The 20,950-nt window shown below is 41.3% G+C and overlaps 3 protein-coding genes across 4 annotated transcripts in view; all 3 read right to left on the bottom strand.

The window, feature by feature from the left end:
- The window catches only part of LOC106024317 (calcineurin subunit B type 1), a 31,346-nt gene extending 21,656 nt beyond the window's left edge, over positions 1-9,690 (bottom strand). The window contains exon 1 of the mRNA XM_013134027.4: positions 9,471-9,690. Coding sequence (XP_012989481.1) covers positions 9,471-9,473 — 3 coding nt within the window. The 5' untranslated portion in view covers positions 9,474-9,690. The remainder of the gene's footprint in view (positions 1-9,470) is intronic.
- Positions 9,691-11,862: 2,172 nt separating this feature from the next.
- On the bottom strand, positions 11,863-15,260 carry cnrip1b (cannabinoid receptor interacting protein 1b). 2 transcript variants are annotated; one of them, XM_010867983.3, is made up of 3 exons: positions 14,829-15,260; positions 13,791-13,932; positions 11,863-13,344 (listed from the first exon to the last, which is right to left on the bottom strand). In XM_010867983.3, exons 1-3 carry the CDS (start codon positions 14,999-15,001, stop codon positions 13,180-13,182), a joined length of 480 nt encoding a protein of 159 aa, XP_010866285.2. In that variant the 5' UTR covers positions 15,002-15,260; the 3' UTR covers positions 11,863-13,179. The 2 variants fall into 2 exon arrangements, with proteins under 2 accessions (XP_010866285.2, XP_010866281.2); XM_010867979.3 differs by having other exon boundaries at positions 11,864-13,344; positions 13,791-13,935.
- A 1,436-nt stretch (positions 15,261-16,696) lies between these two features.
- cisd1 (CDGSH iron sulfur domain 1) lies at positions 16,697-20,686 on the bottom strand. The gene is made up of 3 exons (XM_010867989.3): positions 20,504-20,686; positions 18,810-19,012; positions 16,697-18,390 (listed from the first exon to the last, which is right to left on the bottom strand). The coding sequence occupies exons 1-3, from the start codon at positions 20,532-20,534 to the stop codon at positions 18,301-18,303; spliced, it is 324 nt and encodes a 107-aa protein (XP_010866291.1). The 5' UTR covers positions 20,535-20,686; the 3' UTR covers positions 16,697-18,300.
- Between the last annotated feature and the right edge of the window lie 264 nt (positions 20,687-20,950).

The raw sequence follows: 20,950 nt of genomic DNA, 5'->3' as shown, positions 1-20,950 counted from the left end.
GCAGCAGGCTGCCGTCCTTACAGTTCAGTCTGTGACCTCGATCATCAAAATATAACGTTTGCGTTTGAAATAAATATTTCCGGACTCATGGTCTGTCACCATGTCAATAAATGTAAAATACCGCTTGCACTGAGTAGAAGTGTGTGTGTGTGTGTGTGTGTGTATGTGTAACCTCTGCTGTTTTCTTAAGTACATGGGATTTACATATCTGTTTACATATCTGCTTGTTTTCGTTTTTTACCGTGGTATCTAATTGGGTATCGAGAATCGTGGAATTTCGCTGATATTGGTATTTACTACAACATCTCTGGAATCATGACATCGAGCACGAGACGTTGCTGTGTTCCCGAGCACGAGACGTCGCTGGGTTCCCGAGCACGAGACGTCGCTGGGTTCCCGAGCACGAGACGTCGCTGTATTCCCGAGCACGAGACGTCGCTGTGCTCCCGAGCACGAGACGTCGCTGGGTTCCCGAGCACGAGACGTCGCTGGGTTCCCGAGCACGAGACGTCGCTGTGTTCCCGAGCACGAGACGTCGCTGTGTTCCCGAGCACGAGACGTCGCTGGGTTCCCGAGCACGAGACATCGCTGTGTTCCTGAGCACGAGACGTCGCTGGGTTCCTGAGCACGAGACGTCGCTGGGTTCCCGAGCACGAGACGTCCAGAGGCAGTAGGATCTCAAATACAATGGACCAGTCTAAATTTAGCCACTTCTCTTCTTTGACACTACCGCAAAAACTTAAAGCCAATCACATAAAAAATACATTTTATTTACCAATTTTAAAGGGTGTGTTGTGAGAAATGTGATTAATTTAATTAATGATAAATAATCATTAACTATAGGGAGAAAGACTACGTATCTGTTTACTTAACTACACAAATAAACACTACATATCTGTTTACTTAACTACACGAAGAAAGACTACATATCTGTTTACTTAACTACACAAATAAACACTACATATCTGTTTACTTAACTACACGAATAAAGACTACATATCTGTTTACTTAACTACACAAATAAACACTACATATCTGTTTACTTAACTACACAAAGAAAGACTACATATCTGTTTACTTAACTACACAAAGAAAGACTACATATCTGTTTACTTAACTACACAAAGAAAGACTACATATCTGTTTACTTAACTACACGAAGAAAGACTACATATCTGTTAATCTATCTAACTACATGGAGAAAGATTAACAGATATGTAGTCTATCTAACTACATGGAGAAAGACTACATATCTTTTAATCTATTTAACTACAGAGAAAAAGACTGCATATTTGTTACGTGGGTGGGAGGCGGTAGGGAGTTCCCTGTGTGTGTGTGTGTGTGTGTGTGCTGTGTACTCTTCGTGTCTAATGTACTGTGTTTGTGTGGGTGTGTGTACATGTTGTATACTGTTTGTGTGTACATGTTGTAAACAGTGTGTGTGTGTGTGTGTGTGTGTGTGTGTGTGTACATGTGTTGTGTACAATGTTTTGTGTGTGTGTCTAACTGAGTGGGAGACATCCAACCCTGCAGGCCTGAAAGGATCCAACTTGGATAATTCCTGCTACATCAGGGAATGAAGGGATGCGGAACCTTCTCCTGACAGCCTCACACACACACGACCAACACAGACCCAGACAGCACGCCAGCTCAGAAACGCTGTTAATGCCTGATGAGGTATTTTAAGATCAGGAGGGTTATATGGAATTAGGCTACCAGAATGTGACTTTCCCTGATCTTAGCTCAACATACACACACACACACACACAGCAGAACCTCTTACCCGGTGCTGCATATAGACTGGGCCATATAGACCAGTGGTTCTCAACCCTCTCGTGGGGACCAACAGCCATTCCATGTATTAGATGTATCCCTGAAACTAGCTCACCTGAATCAAGCAGCCAGGTACTTAATAATTAGTTGACATATTGATTCTGGTGTGCTGGCTCTGGGAAACATGGAATGGCTGTGGGTCCCCAGGAGAAGTTTCAGATCATTCACATCAGAAGATGTGGCAAAGTGTGGAATTTGGACGGTTTACTTCTGATATATATTTAAAAGATGTATACAAGGATGTGGAATGCTGGCTAAGTTGTAGGCTCTGGGCATTATGGTAACGAATCTGTTTGTCCTGCAATAAATACAAAGTTATTGGCGGATCCACCCGGGGTTCCTCAGACTCTGAGGGAATCCCTAGAAGTTCTTTGAAAACAAAAGCAACTGGTTCCTCAAATAACTTTTGGAAAACGGGTACATGGTTGATTTGCTGATGGGGTAGATTCTTTAGAAACAACAGAAGTTTGTTTAAATTACCCAGGGACATTTTTACTTCCAAGAAGGTTTACGTGTGAATGATGCCCCAAGGACATGTTCTATTGAGACTGTGTGGTATGAAATGCGGTTGACACAAACTATTTTCTAAACCATGGTGTGTTTAACACTTGCTTATACGTATGCGCTATGACAGGTTAGCTGCATGTGGAGTGAGGTCAGGACCTGGCAAGCAAGAAAGAAGATTTACTCTTTAGGATTACGAAGTTACTAAGTAGCTTTGAGGTCGACTGTGTTGACTGGGCTCAAATAACCTCTTCTATTGTCATAAATGCCTCTGCTGGTTGGACCAGAACCCACGTTTCAATCTCATCATGAAGCAAGATGTGCTGGCTAAGCTCACACTGCAATGTACCGCTCAAGATGTTAATGAAGCAACACAGAGGGGAGGAACAGTCTGAGTCAAACAGAGAGAAACAGAGAGATGTAGAGGAAGAGAGACACAGAAAGAAGGGGGGAAACAGATGGAGAGAAAGGGACGGAAGTAGAGAGAATGAGGCAGAATCTGAGACAGCGAAGAAAAGAAGATGGGGGGGAATGAGATGTAGAGAACGAGACAGAGAGAGCAAGTAATAAACAGAGACAGCGATGAAGAGATGGACAGACAGGGGCAGAGAGTCTGTGTGTTCACTCATCAATAATGCATGTTTCATTCAGAATGAATTAGCACACAACACAAAACACACGTTCTGCATAATTAACAGTCTGGCAGCACGGCTGGTTCAGCCGATGAATCTCTACGGCAAATAAAACCACACTAATGAGAACTGGAATCCATCTAGGAAAGGGCCACTCAGAACCCCAGTGTGTGTCTGGTCTGGTTCTCATTATTTCTATGTCTGCCATATAAAAGAGGAGCTGGGACATACATACTATTATTCGTCACTTACTAATGATTTCTCAGCCTGAGAGTCTTTGAAACGTTGCTGAACACAGCTGTCAGATCAATCAGCCGGTGCTGGGATTTCAAGGTGTGTTGTGGACACTATCCTAAGGTTATTGTTATATTGTGTGTTGCAACAATATTTTTCACTCCACAGCCACAAACCTCAGGTACACTGCAATATAGACCCCAGGTGGAGTACAATCCCACCACTACCTTTTTATTTATACACACTGTAAACACAGAAATAAAACAATAATATGTACCACTTGTCCAGTGCTTTTATCCATAAACCTACTGTCACGCATTTTAAACCTTCTCTTATTGAAAACGGCCCACGATGCATCGATATGAGTCCAGAACATGTATTCCAGTGTAAACATTTGATATGAGTCCGGACAGAACATGTATTCCAGCGTAAATATTTGATATAAGTCCGGAACATGTGTTCCAGCATAAACATTTGATATGAATCCGGAACATGTATTCCAGTGAAAACATTTGATATGAGTCCGGAACATGTATTCCAGTGAAAACATTTGATATGAGTCCGGAACATGTATTCCAGTGAAAACATTTGATATGAGTCCGGAACATGTATTCCAGTGAAAACATTTGATATGAGTCCGGAACATGTATTCCAGTGTAAACATTTGATATGAGTCCGGAACATGTATTCCAGTGTAAACATTTGATATGAGTCCGGAACATGTATTCCAGTGTAAACATTTGATATGAGTCCGGAACATGTATTCCAGTGTAAACATTTGATATGAGTCCGGACAGAACATGTATTCCAGCGTAAATATTTGATATAAGTCCGGAACATGTGTTCCAGCATAAACATTTGATATGAATCCGGAACATGTATTCCAGTGTAAACATTTGATATGAGTCCGGAACATGTATTCCAGTGAAAACATTTGATGAGTCCGGAACATGTATTCCAGTGAAAACATTTGATATGAGTCCGGAAAACATGTATTCCAGTGTAAACATTTGCCACCAAGTGTAAATAGGACACTTGTAGTGGAAATCAACTCATGTCTGAATTTGCTCATGGCTCACTAGCATTTCTTAATTAACCTAAAACTAAAGAGAGGGTGAATGAGTAAGTTTGACTTGCGGTGGTCCAGGGAATTGAAAATATGTTTCCTCTGCCCTGAACAAGGCACTGAATCATAACTCCTTGTTTAAGTCACTACAAATATCAGCTTCGGCTAAATGATTCAAGTGTACGAATGTATTTCGACGTCTGGTAGCTAAGCAATGTGCCAAACAGTTTTACAAAATACAGATTATCAGCAATAAATATGAATAGGCATTTAGCTCAGCAGCTGTGTATTAATATATATTTGTGTGACTGGTGGCTTCAGCCCCACATATCCAGAAAATTTGAATATACTTGACATATTGTTATTTTCATGTGTTATATTTACTTGAAACACAAATAGTTTGTCATTATTAAAGTATTCAAGCTTAGTAGAACCAGCATTGCCCAGATGATTGTTTTTTGTATATTTTGGCTTAGGTAGTGTAGCACTCCTTGTGCCCTCAGCTCCACATTGTCGAACACTGGCTGCCCCCCTTTCACCTACTGTAACCCTAACTCTAGCCAAAACACGAACGGTGAGATTAGGATGAAAGTAAAGCGTACAGCACCCACAGGTCAAAGTAGTACCCAACAAAAGAAAAAAAAAAGAAAAAAGAATCCGTTGAGATAAAGCTCTGTATAAAACAAAAATAAATATAGACATTACATTGAAGAAATTAAGAGATTTGTGAGCTGATATATATATATATATATATATATACACCCGGAAAGCTTTTTTTTTGTTTTACATATGTGGACACTTCGAATTCGAAACCAATACATTTTTAAAGGAAACCCTTTTTAAACAAATCCTGCAAAACTTTGAAGCCGTTTATACATTTAAAATGAACAGAAGTGCATTTTCCAATGAGTAAAATAGTAAGCACACCAATAAATTTACCATCAAATTAAACAGGTAAAATTAGAATCAGCTGCACCAGAATTGGTGCAAATTGTAAGAAAATCAACAGAGAGTTAACTTGGGAGGGTCCAGCCTTCCATAAAGATCAGACATCTGGTCTGGTTTGGTCTTAACCATATGGGTGTGTGTTAACACATTGCTAAGATCAAAAGACCTTTCTGAGGACATCAGAAGAAATAGTAACAAAGCCTTTTCCAAGCAATTTAATGTACATCATTGACCTATACAATGGATCATCTACAAATGGAGACAAAGGCTACACCCAGTACGCTACAAAGGATCATCTGCAAATGGATATAAAAGCTACACCCAGTACGCTGCCATGTCTTCGTTCGGCGCCGCTATCCTAGGACACAGAAAACAATAATTTAACTTGCCTATAGTTATATACTACGGACTGACACGCCAGAGCAATGGGAACGCTGAAGGCTAGCGAGGTGGTATAAAGTTAGCTGCTAAAGCTATCCAGTGTAGTGAAAACAATGTTTGATATTGCCGTAGTTGACACTAGAGAGCAGAACTTACACATCTTCTGTAAGGTACAATACCATTCTCCAAACCCCTAACTAAAAAACAATATAGTCTCCATTTCCAAACTCCTTCTACAGACTAGATAAGGTATGGTTTATAGTGTCATCACACATACAGACCACTTTAGGCGATTATGATGCATACGCTATATTAACAATCTGTCATTGTTTGTCAGGCTAATTAGAGCATTTAGGTGTAAGCTGTCAAGGGGTCATGATGAGGTTGTGATGAGGTCATGAGGCTTATTGATTCATGTAACCTATTAGAAACTAAGAAATCAATTTTGTTCTCTAACCAGGTGTTTCCACCAAATAAATTTGTGGCAAATTGAAAGCGGCGGTTGACGGCTTACTGCACATAAAAGACAGCCTACCGTTAGCCTAAAATACTGTCAATTTCTTTGCTAAAATATTTGTGAACAACAGAAAGAATCCGATACACATCTCGCCAAGCCAATCTTATTTTTATCATACTCTTCGTTCAACCTAAAGGTATTTGAACTAGCAGCTTTTGCAGGTCAGCAACGACTGTCAAGCTTGCAGGCACCCCGCTCACTACAAGGAGTTGCCCGAGTTCGACAAGACATGGCAGCCCAATGCACATTGTAATCTGTGGGACCGGGGTATTGTTGGTATGACCTAACATTTGATGGTTCGCTGTGGCTCAGTTTGCAGAACCACGGTTTTGGGTCTGATTCCCTCAGGGGACACCATTCTAAAATACACAGCACTCGTGGACCAATCACATTGGATCGAAGTGTCCGCTAAATTACACAGCTGCTACTCGATTAGAAAGACTCCATGGGGGTTTAGTTCCTTCTTCTAATAGTCGTCCTCTGCCGTCTTTGAAGCATCCACAGCAGCGCAGTCTGTCCAGGACTCCTGGCCTCTAGCAAGAGGCGAACCGTCTGTGTGGACGGATTAAGTGCTAATCTGAAAATAATAATTAAAATATCAGCAGGCTAAATACTCTCACTAGCTAATCCTCTCAAGCATGTGTGCTTCGGGCAGGAGTGTCAAACCATGCTACTGAAGAAAAGCTACAAACCAGACGACTTTCACTCTTCCATCTAATTAATTTGTTTGTGCTGGCGTGCATGTGTGTGTGTTTAAAGAACTGGGTGTGTGGACAAAGGGGATTGGCTATGTTTTATTCTCACACTGCTAGCTGGCAATAACAATGACCAGGAGCCCACATTCTGGACTAGGGCGCCTGGCCGAGAGGCAGCAGGGGGCACAGAGGAAAGAGCCCAGGTGGCTTTAGGCAAACCATGCAGTCTCGCTTTCTAACATTTAACTATTTCATGTGTTCCAGAAAGGAACACATGAAACCACCAGGCCCTGGTCTGGCCAGCATCACGCTCCACGGCTGGAGCCCTATCAAGAATAATCTGTCTGAGTGGAGCTAGAGGTCTAAAACGGACTGGTGAGAAGGCCAGGGATTAGGCACCATCAATGACGGCAAAGTGCGGCCCACGGTACAATCAGCCCGCTCACCATTGTGGGAATACTGTAGAAACACTGTGATCCTGGATTTACTCATTTGGATCAATGAAGATCAATGAAGACCTTATAAGTGGCAGTACGACTGGCCCTCATGGATACGGGCTGGTACTCTGGGTTCAGGTTTAGGCCAGAGGTCTCTGAAGGCCAGGTTTTGTTTAATTTCTCCTCTGGACCCACACCACTTTCATGCATCTAAAGTTATTCCGGTACCTGCAAACTGGATTCTACTCTACATTTATTCATCACATCCATGACCAGGTGAATCATCACGTCCATGACAAAGTGAATCAGCTGATTCAGGCCTATAGCAAAACTGAGTTAGCCTAGGAGAGGTTTGAAAGCCTCAAATACAGCAATAAAAGATTCACATTCAAGGAACATCTGCCATTTGTACACCTTTTATTAGCTCTACTCAACAGATGTTAGCCCCTCCCCCTTTGATTAGCTCTACTCAACACATGTTAGCCCCTCCCCCTTTGATTCGCTCTACTCAACAGATGTTAGCCCCTCCCCCTTTGATTCGCTCTACTCAACAGATGTTAGCCCCTCCCCCTTTTATTAGCTCTACTCAACAGATGTTAGCCCCTCCCCCTTTGATTAGCTCTACTCAATAGATGTTAGCCCCTCCCCCTTTGATTAGCTCTGCTCAACAGATGTTAGCCCCTCCCCTTTGTTCTAGGATCAAGGCAATACTTAACGAGTCTACAGCTCAGGGATGTGGAAAGGTTTATAAGGGGTTTTGTGAAATAATCTTAATATAAATAAAACCGCTTTTGACAGAGTGACCTTCACATAGAAAAAAATGCCCCCCCTACTCAAAGCAGTTGCCCTCCCCACAGCCGGCCAGGTAGCAGGTCCAGGGATTTGGGTGGTAAAACACCTGGCCCCTACCGAAGAGAGCTTACAGCTAGACCCAGTCACAAAAACAAATGAGCTCCTCGCTGTGCTAGCATCGGCTACGCTGGTCCATCACAGCGTCCGTTTGGAGTGAGTTGACGGGCCCCAGCAGATCGGCCCCAGTGACAGGGGATCGCCTCTGTTCCTTAACTGGTGCAACCCTGAACCCGCGCAGTCGATCTGCCCGTGGGTGTATGGTGCTTGATTGCCGGGCAGCATATGGTCCCTTTGTCAGGTCATTCTTTTGCATGCTTAAGCAACACCCTGCCCCACTTACTGGCCGTGGCGACCCAGGACAGCCCGGCTGTGTGGCCTCGGTGCACGGCGGGGTTCAGCAGTTGCCAACGGGCCAGGCCAAGACTGCTACTAACACCTGAAAGGTCTAATGCCGTAACATTTGAACATGCTTTGAATGTTCTATTTCTGTAGCCTGCCCAGTCAGGAGGTTCCTATGTGGGTGGGGGGGTAGGGGGGTATTCTGTCACGAGCCCCGGGATTCCTTTTGCGGGCCTGTCCGTACCCTTCATATGCCCATTCGTAATATTGTTAGTATGTAATTCCATTGTTAATCACGTCTATGCTTAGATGATAAGAGTAGCCATTTAGCATTGTGTTAGATACACCTACACATATTCCAGTGTATATACGCAGAGACAGGATCATGATTATAGACTGATAATGCTACATTTCAGAACGAAACCACACAATGTAGCCACACGCAATGAAAGAGTTGTTCAGTGTTGCTACATGTCCAGGCTACGCTTTGGTCTTAATTTTATGACCAACCATTCTTGAGTTGGAAATGTATAGTCCAGCTTAAATGCAATGCACAAACAACTGTTATTTATATGCAAATGTGAACTGTAGGATACAAGTAAATCAAGCTAGCCACTAAATAACGGACGTGGGAAACATCAAAGTAACATGTTAATCTCCGAGTGTCGCAGATTGGTTTCCACATGTAATGACTTTGTTTATAGGACATACAGTGTTTCTTTTTATACTGTACAGTAAGGCAGAATGACTGTACAGGCAGGGTTCCGCAAGGGAAGGGCGTATTTGGGCCACAACACTGCCCATTATACAGGTAAAATTGGCAAGGAAATCGTTTCCTTTTCGCAAGGGCGGTGCGTCTCTGTTATAGACATACATTGACACATAGCCTATATAACATTGTAATAACCCAACCAACTGTGCAAAAACATAGGTTTTAAGCTATTATTTCCCTATGATTGCAGACATCTAACCATATCCACTGTTTATCTGTGGGTTGGTGGGTGGAAATTAGAGTTGCGTCCGTTTGCTTACCATATTGCCGGTTGGATGATGAAATAGGCTGACCCAGAAATTTAGACGTGAAGAAAATTCGGAATAAAGGGTGTCTCACTTCTACAAAAAAACGGTGCTAGTGATATTCAGGTTCTTGTTGATTATTTTGGCTCAGCTCCTCTCTTTTACCGTCGGTTTCACTGCAGCAGAGAACCAGGGAGACCCGTAGGGCGGGGTCAGTAAAGCGGAGGAGGGACAAGGAAAGTGTGGCGGGGAGGGGAGAGGAGGTGGCAGCGAAAAGCCAAAATATCAAAATAAAAGTCCCCCTTCTTAGTTTTCTCTTTTTTATCCGAGACATTTCACCCAAATAAAAACATTATTTATATATTTCCTACCATTTAAACAGTATTCAACTGTCATCCAGAGGGCTGAAACAATTCTGTTTTTTATTGTTTCTACTTGCTAGTGTCATGGAGGTAAGAACCAACGTAATCTCACACCAATGCTAGCTACAAATGTTGCAGGTGGGATTATACAGTTGGTATCTTATGTATTGTATCTTTTGTATAGCTCAAATGGTTTAAATAAGGAGGGTGGTTATGTCTGTTATGAAGCAGAGGACCATGATTTGGAGCGCAGTGTGGGGCCAGTCGAGCTGTCAGTGGAGGAAGCAACACTGTTAGCAACAGAACATTGACACTGGTGTCAGTGGTGCCGTGACCCGGATTGATAAATCAGGCTCAGCTTAACAGCTGGGGTAGCTCGCTGTGTAGTGGTTTTATAAGGGTTGAGTGAAACATAGGTAAGAATATGCACAACTATTTTGAAATGTTGCCAGAGAGGCTAGACAATTGGGACCTTTTGTATGAATAACATGGTTGGAATGTTGTCAAAGACGGCAGTCATGTGTTTTGCGAAGCAGAGGACCTGAGTTCAGACTGTCAGTGGAGGAAGCTAAATTGTTAGGAACAGCACATTGATGTCGGTTTCACTAGGGTATATGCAATCATCTGGTTTCCAGGTGTGAGTTACTCCCTGACTGACAAAACCAGATGAAATCCAGCAGTCTTCTACGACTGCAGGTCAAAAGTCCTGCTTTTTCAGAAGATTGACAGACATATTTTGCCACTGCCAGTTTAACAATGTAGCCCAAACTTGATGAAAGGGAACTTAGTGTCATCCAAGATATGGTTCCCAGAGAGCTGTTTAAATCCTCCCTTGTGGTAAAGGGCACAGTGTCAGGACACAGCTCACATGTATATTCCACTAGACTCCAAGGCCAGACTCGTCTGGCTTGATCATTACAACTTTTATTCTGAAGAGCTCAGCAAATTCTTTACGCCATGTTGTGGCAGTCTACGGTTAGTTTGAAAAAAATATTTATTTAGTGTAGTGAGCGGAACTTAAGCAACAGGGAGAGGTGCATTACAGTACATCCGGGGAATTTAGGTGGATTTTTATCCGGGCTCCAGTCTGTTTACAAATGTGCGCCTCTCAGTGGTAAAAACAAATCAGTGCGAGACTATCCATACTCTACAGGCTGCACTGTAGAAATACATTTATTTCCTGAGAGTGCGCGGGATTCTAACCTAGTGCGGCATTCAGTATACTTGTGCACCGGACGCAGCTGCTTAGACCAGAGCTGTCAAACCGGTTCCACGGAGGGCCCGGTGTATGCTGGTTTAGTTTTTTTCCTTTCAATTAGTGCCCAACTGAGACAAAATAGAACCAGGTGAAGGGAGACCTTAACTAATTGGTGACCTAATTAACCAGTCAAGGTGAGAGCGAAATCCTGCCGACGCTCGGCCCTCCGTTAAACCGGTTTGACACCTCTAGCATAGACTGTGGGACACACGGAGACCTCAGAACATTAAATTGACGGTCTGTTTCTGACCGTTTGTGCTATCGTCTGAGTATGCGTCCAATCTGCTTCTGTAATTTTTATATTTTTTTTGCTAGTGTCATGTGTCCTTATGTTTTACTGTTATCCTCTGTTACAGTTTGTTGATAGTGTAATTCCTTATTTATTACATTTATACCCAGACCTAATTTACAATTACCGAAGAAATTCTATTGAAATTCAATTTTTACATCATTTTGAATGTTTCTATTAATGGTGCTCATTGAACTGTCGCATGACAGTCACACATACACGCATTTTAAAGCTAAAATGGCGAATGCCGAAATATTTCATCATTAATTTCGATAGCATGCAGTTCCCCCGCAAATGCATACTATTTGGCATACTACATACATTTTTGGACCAAATTCAACTTGTAGAATAGTCTACTTTTAACATTGATCCCTTTTACTATACATGGAATAGAAAGTACCAGATATCAAGACAGTAATAACTTAAGAACTACTTCTTTGTCTCATAGCATTCAAATAGCAGCAAAAAACAACAGCACAGAACAATATTTCAAAAATATATACTATATTCAAATACCTCCACCAACGTTTTCAGCTACACATGAAAAACATATCCGCATCCCACATTGTGTTATTTGTCATGGTAAAATTGCACAAATAATTATAACCAAATTTGCTGCATCTTTGATGCATATGTCAAAATAAGTTATACTTCACCAACTAACTATAGTTTTTCAAATAAAAATATTTAAGAAGGCAGTGCTGCCAAACAGCTTCTAAGGGAATTGTCATATTATGTGAGCCAATTTTTCACTATCAACATGAGCCCAATTCAAATGAGTGATCTTTTTAACACAAAAAAATATTGTCAAGGAAAGCACTCAATTCTACAATAACTTCTTTACTGCTGCCACTCTGTTGATTTAGAAAAACATAAGAAATTCACAAAATAATGTATAGATATGCAGTCTAAAAAGACAAAGTAGTGGTTCTTTACATTAAAACTTTTGGGGAGCAGGTGGCCCAGTTGTAAGGTGACCTGAGCAGTAACTGAAAGGTTGCTAGACTGAATCCCCTGCAATCATGGGAAAACAATGGCATTCTGTCCCTGAGCAAGGCATTTCACTCTATTTTCTCCCAGGTCATTCTTCAAGGAAACATGTAAAAGTGTATTTCAAAATGCTTGTTGTAATGGTTCATTGAAGAACATACCCCATAAAAAATAGTTAACACCTCATGTTTGCTAGTTGTTATGGCTCCTCTGAGAATCTTCCCCTCTTTAACAGTTTATTCGAGGAAGTGTTACATGTTTTTAAGATCCCTTTTAAAGCATTTTAACTGAATAAAAAACAAAGTACTACATTTTGGACTGCTTATTACAGTGCCATAACAAATACAAGTAACACATGACACACATGTACATAAAACATACATGGAGTTCCCATACTGCTTATTTTGATATGCATAGATATAACACACACACAGACACACACACACCCACAGACACTCCATTACATGTAATATACCTGAGGGTTAACAGATATCACAACAGAACTTTATGTGGAAAAAAATTTACAAACAGTTTTACCAACACACGGGATGTTATCAACATCTAGATACTTAAAATAATTAATTGTTAAGCTGTGCATTGAAGGGACTCCATGCTGTCTGAAACACACACACTATCACAAACTTCAAGATTTTATTGTAACATGGGTGTTGTTCATAGGGCACACTGTAACAAAACTTTACGCATGAGAAAAAGGAAAACAAGCCATTCCACTGGCCAGTGCATCCCAGTCCTGTCGTATGTCATTGTGTTTTTTTTGTGCCTAAGAACTCAACCCGGACCCTGGCTTCATTGGTCGGCACCGCATCAGACAAACATCTCCTTGTTGACCCACATCAGGGTTCGAGTCTCGTTGGGCTTGCACTCATACTCGATGCTGTTGAAACTGTTGCCCCACTGGCAGTGTTCCCTCTTGTTGTAGTTGTAGAACTTCACCTGCCACACCACCTCAAAAGAGCCCACTTCTGTGAACTGGGATGGAGCAAATTGAGTTGCACAGTGAGGCTACAGAGCTTTAATCAGGATTTTTGTGTCACCAATAGTTTACTGTGTGATACATAATGTCCTATGAGTATCGAGCTATAGGGATTGCTGTGAACTATGTGTTTCTTCAAAGAACCCTTTTTGATTTGGGTAGAACCCTTTCCTCATGGTTCTATTTTAACCAAAACATTATCCTATGGGGACAGACTCTGCTATCAGAATTCTTTTTCCTAACAAGTTCTTTGGGAGAACTATTAGCAGAACCTTTTTGGATTCCAGGTAGAACCATTTGGGTTTGTGGTAAATAACTTAAAAAAGACAACCAAAGAACCTCTTTGGGACCCTATTAGTCTGACACAGACAAACATCAGGAAACTGATTTGTAACGGGTTGACTGCTCCCAAATACAGTCAGACATACAGTGACCACATTACCTGCACGCTGACCTGTACAGCTTGTCGGTCTCCACTCTTGGTGTGTGTCACACCCTCGGTGTCATAGATGCCGCTGTAGACCACAGACTGGGGGTCTTTAGACTGCTGCTCCAAGGGGAAGGTAACTCCTCCCACTGTCATGCTGCTGAAGACGGGACAGCATCACCACAGTTAGGAACTATTTTTTTATTGTGGTGTGGGCGATGACCGCTTGACTGGCTTGGGAGTAAACTGCCATGGCAGAAAATAACGTAGGGTTTAAAAGTGATCAGAGCACAGGTTAGCCTACTACTGGAATATTGGATGTTGAGGATTGAATGTAGGTTACTAACTTGGTACCAGTGAGTCCAGTGTCCTACATATTGTAGCCACCTTGATAAGGCCACTACTTCTGCTGCTGAATGGGACACCACTATTTGGAGCAGTGGGCAGGGCGTTGGAGCCAACGATTGCGGGTTCGTGACACTGCCAGCCAAATGCTACAATACGAAACTAGGACCTTTTCACCAGAATGTTAAGGTCACACAAATTCACAGCTGTGACTTTTCTACTGTGGGAAACTAAGACAAAAAATCTCAGCGTTGCAGCTCTGTGGAGCCCTTAATCGGAAGTGGATTTAACACAATCTGGCAGCGCCTTCTGTCTCCTCCATCGCACCCGGTACCCGCCCTCTGGTATTCAAACCCAGCGCGTGCGCTCTGACGTAACGTCTTAACTAGTACAATACCTAACCGCCGAGCCTTAACGTTACGGCTGACACATTTATAATAAATGTATTATTATTTATTATTAAGCTTAGAAATACTATAAGTGTTTCCTGTCACCTATTAGTGTTTCGTGTGAGGAACAGCAAATAGCCCAACATCACACCCAATGCATACTATGCAAAATTCATGAAATCTAAAATGGAATCTATACAGTTTAAGACATTGACAGTTGATAAATCAAATGCTTTTCTCCACAAAAAAATACAGCACATGCAAGTGGCAAGATGAGCTAAAGAATAATGTATTTTCATGACACCTATAGCCCACTTACGTTGCCTCTGCAGCCCCGGGCTTGACAACCACGTCAATCTTGTACTTTGAACCCGTTAGCAATTTAATTGTCCTGGTTTGGCCAAACCTTGCACCGTCCGATTTGAAAAAAACTGCACTGTTATTTGGTAGCATTTTCAGTGAAATTCCAATCTTGACGAGTTCGATAGCCATTATTCTGGAGGTTTTGGGTCGCTTGCTGTTGGGCTCAATTCCAATCCTACCCACCTAGCGAATAACAGCGGGACGCAGGTGTGTAACCGCTCAGGATCTGAACCAAATTGATGTAGAAAAATTGTGTGACCTGCAAGCATGGGTTTAAAACACAAAAATATTCCCCGAACGCAGAGTCTAAAATAGCAATTGCCATGGTCCTCCTCGCACGTAATCCCATGCGCAAACACACACATAATCTCCTGGACACGCAGGGATTCATTCCATGTTCATTCGAATGGATATTCTGTACAGAAAAATAAGCCGTCATTTAATTTTGTGAATAATGGATTAAGTAGTATTATTGTATACTTTTTTTTTTAAAGACAGCTGTTAAATGTAAGCTATTTGATGCTCATTTACTTCATTTCTCTTCAATTAAAATACATTAAAACAATACTATATAATTGTAGGCCTACTGCAAAAATATTATATTACAGAGAGGGTTCACTCCCTTATGACAGGCCTACATTTGTTCAGGCATTACAGTTAAAATTCTGTGATAAACATCAATGGACCTCACAGGTGACAGCAGGATATAACTTAATGATGTATTACTAAAAATTGTGTTCCGATCAGTGATCAAGTGCTAAAAATAGAATGGGTAATTGATTAATAATAAACTCCAGTGGCCGACCAAAGGTAACCATTGAGAAAACACTATTGTTTCCATGTTAGGAGTAGAGCCATGGGAAAAGGCACATTTTGAAACATTTATTTTTGTAAGTGCTTGATTTTTTTTCAATAGGCTAATAGTAGGCTACGCATAACTTTTCTCATGGGATCCCATATTGCCAGAGACCAGGTGTGAGGAACATACTATGCTATAAGCTTTCTCCTCAAGTGATTGCAGCCTGACTCACAGGAATAGCCCACTCTCTGTAAAGTTATTATTAGCACATAGTAGCTAATTTTCGTCTTCAGATGAGGTAAGGCTTTGTTAATGTTATCTTCTTACTTCTTAATTCTAGCTGGCTAATGGTCAGAGCCCTCCAAAGCGATAATGCAATAGAAGTCACTGTCCGCAGCTACTGGTGTGCCGCCTGGCTGACATAGCGACTAAACCCAGTGAGTGTAGTTGTCTTTTGCACGTTTGGGGGGGATGTATTTGAACACCGCAGCAGTGGCTTTATGTTTTAATTCCTCCCGGTCATCAGAGATTTCTTTACCAGTATGTCACAGGCATAATGAATGGCCTTGATTGCTTTGCTCAGGTGGCATGTCCCCCGGATGTTACCAGCAGATCAATTGCCCATCCTCCATGAATGGCCTTGATTGCTTTGCTCAGGTGACATGTTCTCCCCATTGTTAGAAGCAGATAAATTAACCCACCCTTCTATAATTCTAAGTATGATCATCATATTGTCTGATAGCCATGAATGTTTCGTTCTTTAGCAGCTGGTTGTGATGACGTGGTCCACAATTTTCAGGGACCTGTATTCGCTCTATAGCGCCACTTTCACAACCAGTGGCCAATAATCCTAGACTGCATCTTGGTGAGACACCTAAACCAATAAGCTCATCTGCGGAAGGGGGCTTGGTTGACCAAGACAGGTGGCAGTCAATGTTGTGGAAGATGACTGGTATGTAGACTAAACTGACAAACCAATGAATTTCTCAACATTCTTACAAAGAGAACACACAAAAAACAGGAAATTACATTCATATTTATTGATTTGATTGATAAGTGATAGCAATTTTATTGACATAACAGAAATCAGATATCTCAGTCAGTAGACTCAGTCAGTAGACTACCTACACGTCCTTTTAACACGACTTCAGTGTTTCCCAAACTCGGCACTAGGGACACCAAGAGGAACAGCTCCACCCCCCCATTCACTCGACAGCTAATTCAACTGCTCATCTAACTGTGGTTAGTTGTATCAATAGCCTGGCGCCAGGTTACCAGAGGACAAGGGTTTTGGAAAAGCTTAATCGGCACTACCTAGACCTTTGATTACGCTGGTTTACAGAGTCGCTGATGGATTCTGCCACAATGCACGTGTGGTGGCCATACTTGTGAACAATCAGAAATATTTCAAGTTCTTGTTTTGTAATAGGTCAGCTCACCCACTAGAGGGATACATTTACACCTGGAATCTGGAGATTTACATGCAGCCCTCTGCTGGCAAGAGATCCCCTTGGTTTGCGAAGGAAAACAAAGGTTTTGCCCTTTGACACTTGGTAACGTTAGCATAGGCCTAATGTGTACCGCAGTTATCGGTTGAGTCCAAAAACTGTTTGTAGCATTCTGTCACCTGACACCACATCAAGGATTTTAATTGGTTGATGCTTGACACCCCCCCCCCCCCATTCATTAAAGGTACAGTACAGGGTTTTGAACACGATGGTTGACAGTTGCAAAACATGTTAAACACAAACTTCAGAGTAGTTCAAGTAGGGTCCCTCCTAATGCCATTACACATTCCGAAATGTTTCTCACACTCTGAGCACCACCCAGTAATCCAACCATTATGTAGAATGGAACCTGTTAAGTCTTGTTGCTTCACCGTTAACATTGCAACTTGTAACGTTTCACAAGTTGAATCAAAACAAACCAGTCAAACAGTAGGGTAAGGAGTTTCCCTGAGTACATGACCTGACCACGGAGAACCACTGGGTCCCATTCATGGCTTAAAAACATCTCAGAAACTCACAAAAAATATCTCAGGTATCTGCGTCAGATGGTTTAAGTTGTTGAAGCCCACAGTTAAGAGACACTGTGATACCATTTCTGCCACGTGCACATGCCCGCGAGAGAGAATATACCTTCTAGGTTCCAGAGATATCCCTGATCAGGTCCAGAGTTCAGAAAAAACTCCACAGTACCAACAAAGAAAATAAAGGCAGACAATCAAACATAAGAAAATCCTTGTTTTCTAAAATGAACAGCATACTGATACCACAGCTCCATTAAATAAATACAATCGGCAGACAACCTTCATCTTAGTGGTTTCAAAGCACTGTTTACTTGTCAGTAACACAGAAATGACCCAGAAACCACTACAACACTGAAAGGTGGTTGGTCCTGGGATAGGTTTTGCTTCACTCAATCAATAAATCACAAACAGAAAGGGATCGTTTTTGTTAACAGCAGTAACGACGCAATAATTTGTACAATGATAAAAGCTGTATCATTTCTGATTAAACACCAAGCATACAAATGTATGGTCAAGTCGACCTCTGCCATTCTGTCTGTAGTGGAGAGAACTTGTCAGTTAGCAGCAGCAGCAGTCGTGGAAACACACTGATGGATCTTTCTAGGCCTCCTTCCTCTTCATGATGAGTGGACCAACGTTGTCCCCGGTTACCTGGTTGTGTTTTGCGTGAGAACCATCACAGTACGGAAACTAGGGGTAGAAGAGACGATTCACTCACACTTTTAGTAAAACCTAGCTTCTGTAAAAATAAATAAATAAATCACTGACTGTAAAATCACCATGAAGGTCCTCTCATATTCCCACAAATAAATATGAGAATATGATTGTGTCTCAATGTACTCAATTGTTATTTTAGAAATACATTGCATATTTTGACACCATTATATAATTATTTAAAAATCAGACAGTTGAAGCTATTTGCCTACCACAGTCGTAACCTCATAATTGACTATAAATGACAGATGCTAAGAAAGCACTCCTCACTAACTCTTTTCAGGTTGACACACTTCTAAGTTACAGGACATGGCTGCATACCTCCCCTTATGAGGTCGAAGGTTGCAAAATGAAAAAAAAAATATCAAACAGAATCCAACTGGCGACGAGCCTACCTTCTTGGATCGCCAACACCTGCAGTACACAGCTTTGTCCCCGATGTCCTCAATATCAAAAGCGTCCACCACTTTGGGGTTGTCTTTCTGCAGGTCCAGGTTCACCTTGGGCTTCACCCCTTTACCTTTATAGAAGTGCTGGACAAGGAGCACGCCTGCAGCCGTGACACCTGCAGTCACTCCAATGGCCGCTGCCAGCTCAACTAGAAAGCAAAGGTGGGATCGCGCTCAGTTCCAGTATTAACACAGCTCCAGGGTAATGTTAATTTGACAAAACTCAAAGCCAAAGGTGAAGAACTCGTCATACTAGAGCCTGAGACATGAACATATTAGTCTCTCCCAAAACTGGAAAAAAATTACAATTTCATTGGATGTAGACGTAAAAAACACTTTTATGGTGTTACTTAATAAAGTAAAGTAAAGTTGGTTTGATTTTCAGTGTTTCAAACAACAAACACAGTGGTCTGCATATGGTTAGGCACCATTAATAAACTACATGCCTCAAAGTTATTAATTCAATAGCAATTTAACCATCTGGGTTAGAAACCTCAAAACTCTTTCAAAACTGTTCAGAGAGGACAACCACATGTTGCACAGCCTTTGGAATTTCCCCCAAAAAAGTTAGGATTTTTTATAAACATTTGAACAATTAAATAACTTTTTTGTAACATGATTTAGAAACCTCAAACCACTTTCAGATTTTTCAGAGAGGACAGGTGTGTTGCCCAGCCTTTGGTTTTTGCAAAAAAAGAGTATAGAATACCTTTTTTAAGAACTGAACAACATTTTCTAAATGTTAATTTTTTTTTGCAAAACCCTAAGTCTGTGCAACATGTGGGGGTGCTCTCTGAGAAAGTGGTTTCAGGTTTCTAAGTGAATCAACAAAAAAGCAATTGAGTTTTTAAATGTTCAAATCTTTATACAAATAATTCAAAACTTTTTTCGTAAAATCCAGAGTCTGTGCAACATGTGGGTGTCCTCTGAACTATTTGATAGTGGTTTGGGGTTTCTAAGCCACATGGTTAAAAAACTATTGAATACATAGCTGAAGCATGAAATTCATTGACGGTGCCTAATCATATGCAGACCGTTGTATATACGTCGTTAGATCCACGGGGTTATAGTGTGACTGACTCCAGGAAAACAGGACCTGGTGTCGGGTTTTGAATATCAAACCCTAACCCTTTACCCTGGTTACTAATTACGGCAGAGTAACACGATAGGGTATATTTGGGTGTTAGGTAATACTGCTGGGTTAGAAAGTCGGAATGGAAAGACAGAACATTTTGAATTATACATTTTAACTGTTTTGGTAGTAGCCATAAGCGATCATTCAAAAAGGGTGTAACATTACAACTACTGCCCGGTTAATTCGTTAGTTAGAGCAGAGTAAATGCTACTCATCTCGGCCTCACACCCAACCTCCAGTCCAGCGGGCAACAAGCCTTAAAAGCCAAGGTCGCAGACTTACGAAATAAATGATTATGCCAAAAACCTTTACAGATTACACGATCTAACGTCACACACTAATTTATTCTTCGGAAACAGATTTAAATAACATTTGTCCGTAGCTAGTTCTTTTCATTGTTTAGTCCTATGGAAAGCATTAAAAACATCGCTTTATCTAGCTAGCAACTTGTCAAACTAGCTAGCTACCATTTTATTCAGCAAGTTAGCTCTCATTGCATATTTACCTTTTGACAGAGAAACATTATTAGAACTCATGGTGGCTTGCAACTGTTCGTTTGGTCCAAGAAAATGTGTTGCTGGCTATCAGTGTGTCCCAAAGCCTACTTAGTAAATGGCACGTTCAGTTCTGTTAGTAAACTTGAAAACACAACATGAAGATCAGATCAGCGTCATCTGCGTCTTGTGAGCAACATTAAAGAAACACTTCCGGTTCACGAAAATTAGGAATATTTCAAAATAAAGGCCAACGAATTATTTCAAAACTGATTTGAATTGAATTAATTCATTGCTTAATAAAATATACATTGACAACAATTAATGTTTTATTATATTTAAGGAAAGTTTCAATAAAAACGGGGTATTAAAACATTCATAGGTCAAAATTCAGACAATGCAAATGACTGAATATGGAATACATATTGCCTCATAGCTCAAAAACTATTGAATGTTCC

The sequence above is a fragment of the Esox lucius genome, chromosome 5 (assembly GCF_011004845.1).
Source record: "Esox lucius isolate fEsoLuc1 chromosome 5, fEsoLuc1.pri, whole genome shotgun sequence".
Classification (NCBI taxonomy): Eukaryota; Metazoa; Chordata; class Actinopteri; order Esociformes; family Esocidae; genus Esox; species Esox lucius.
Note: the sequence above shows the minus strand (reverse complement) of the source record. Positions and strands in the feature narration are given on the sequence as shown.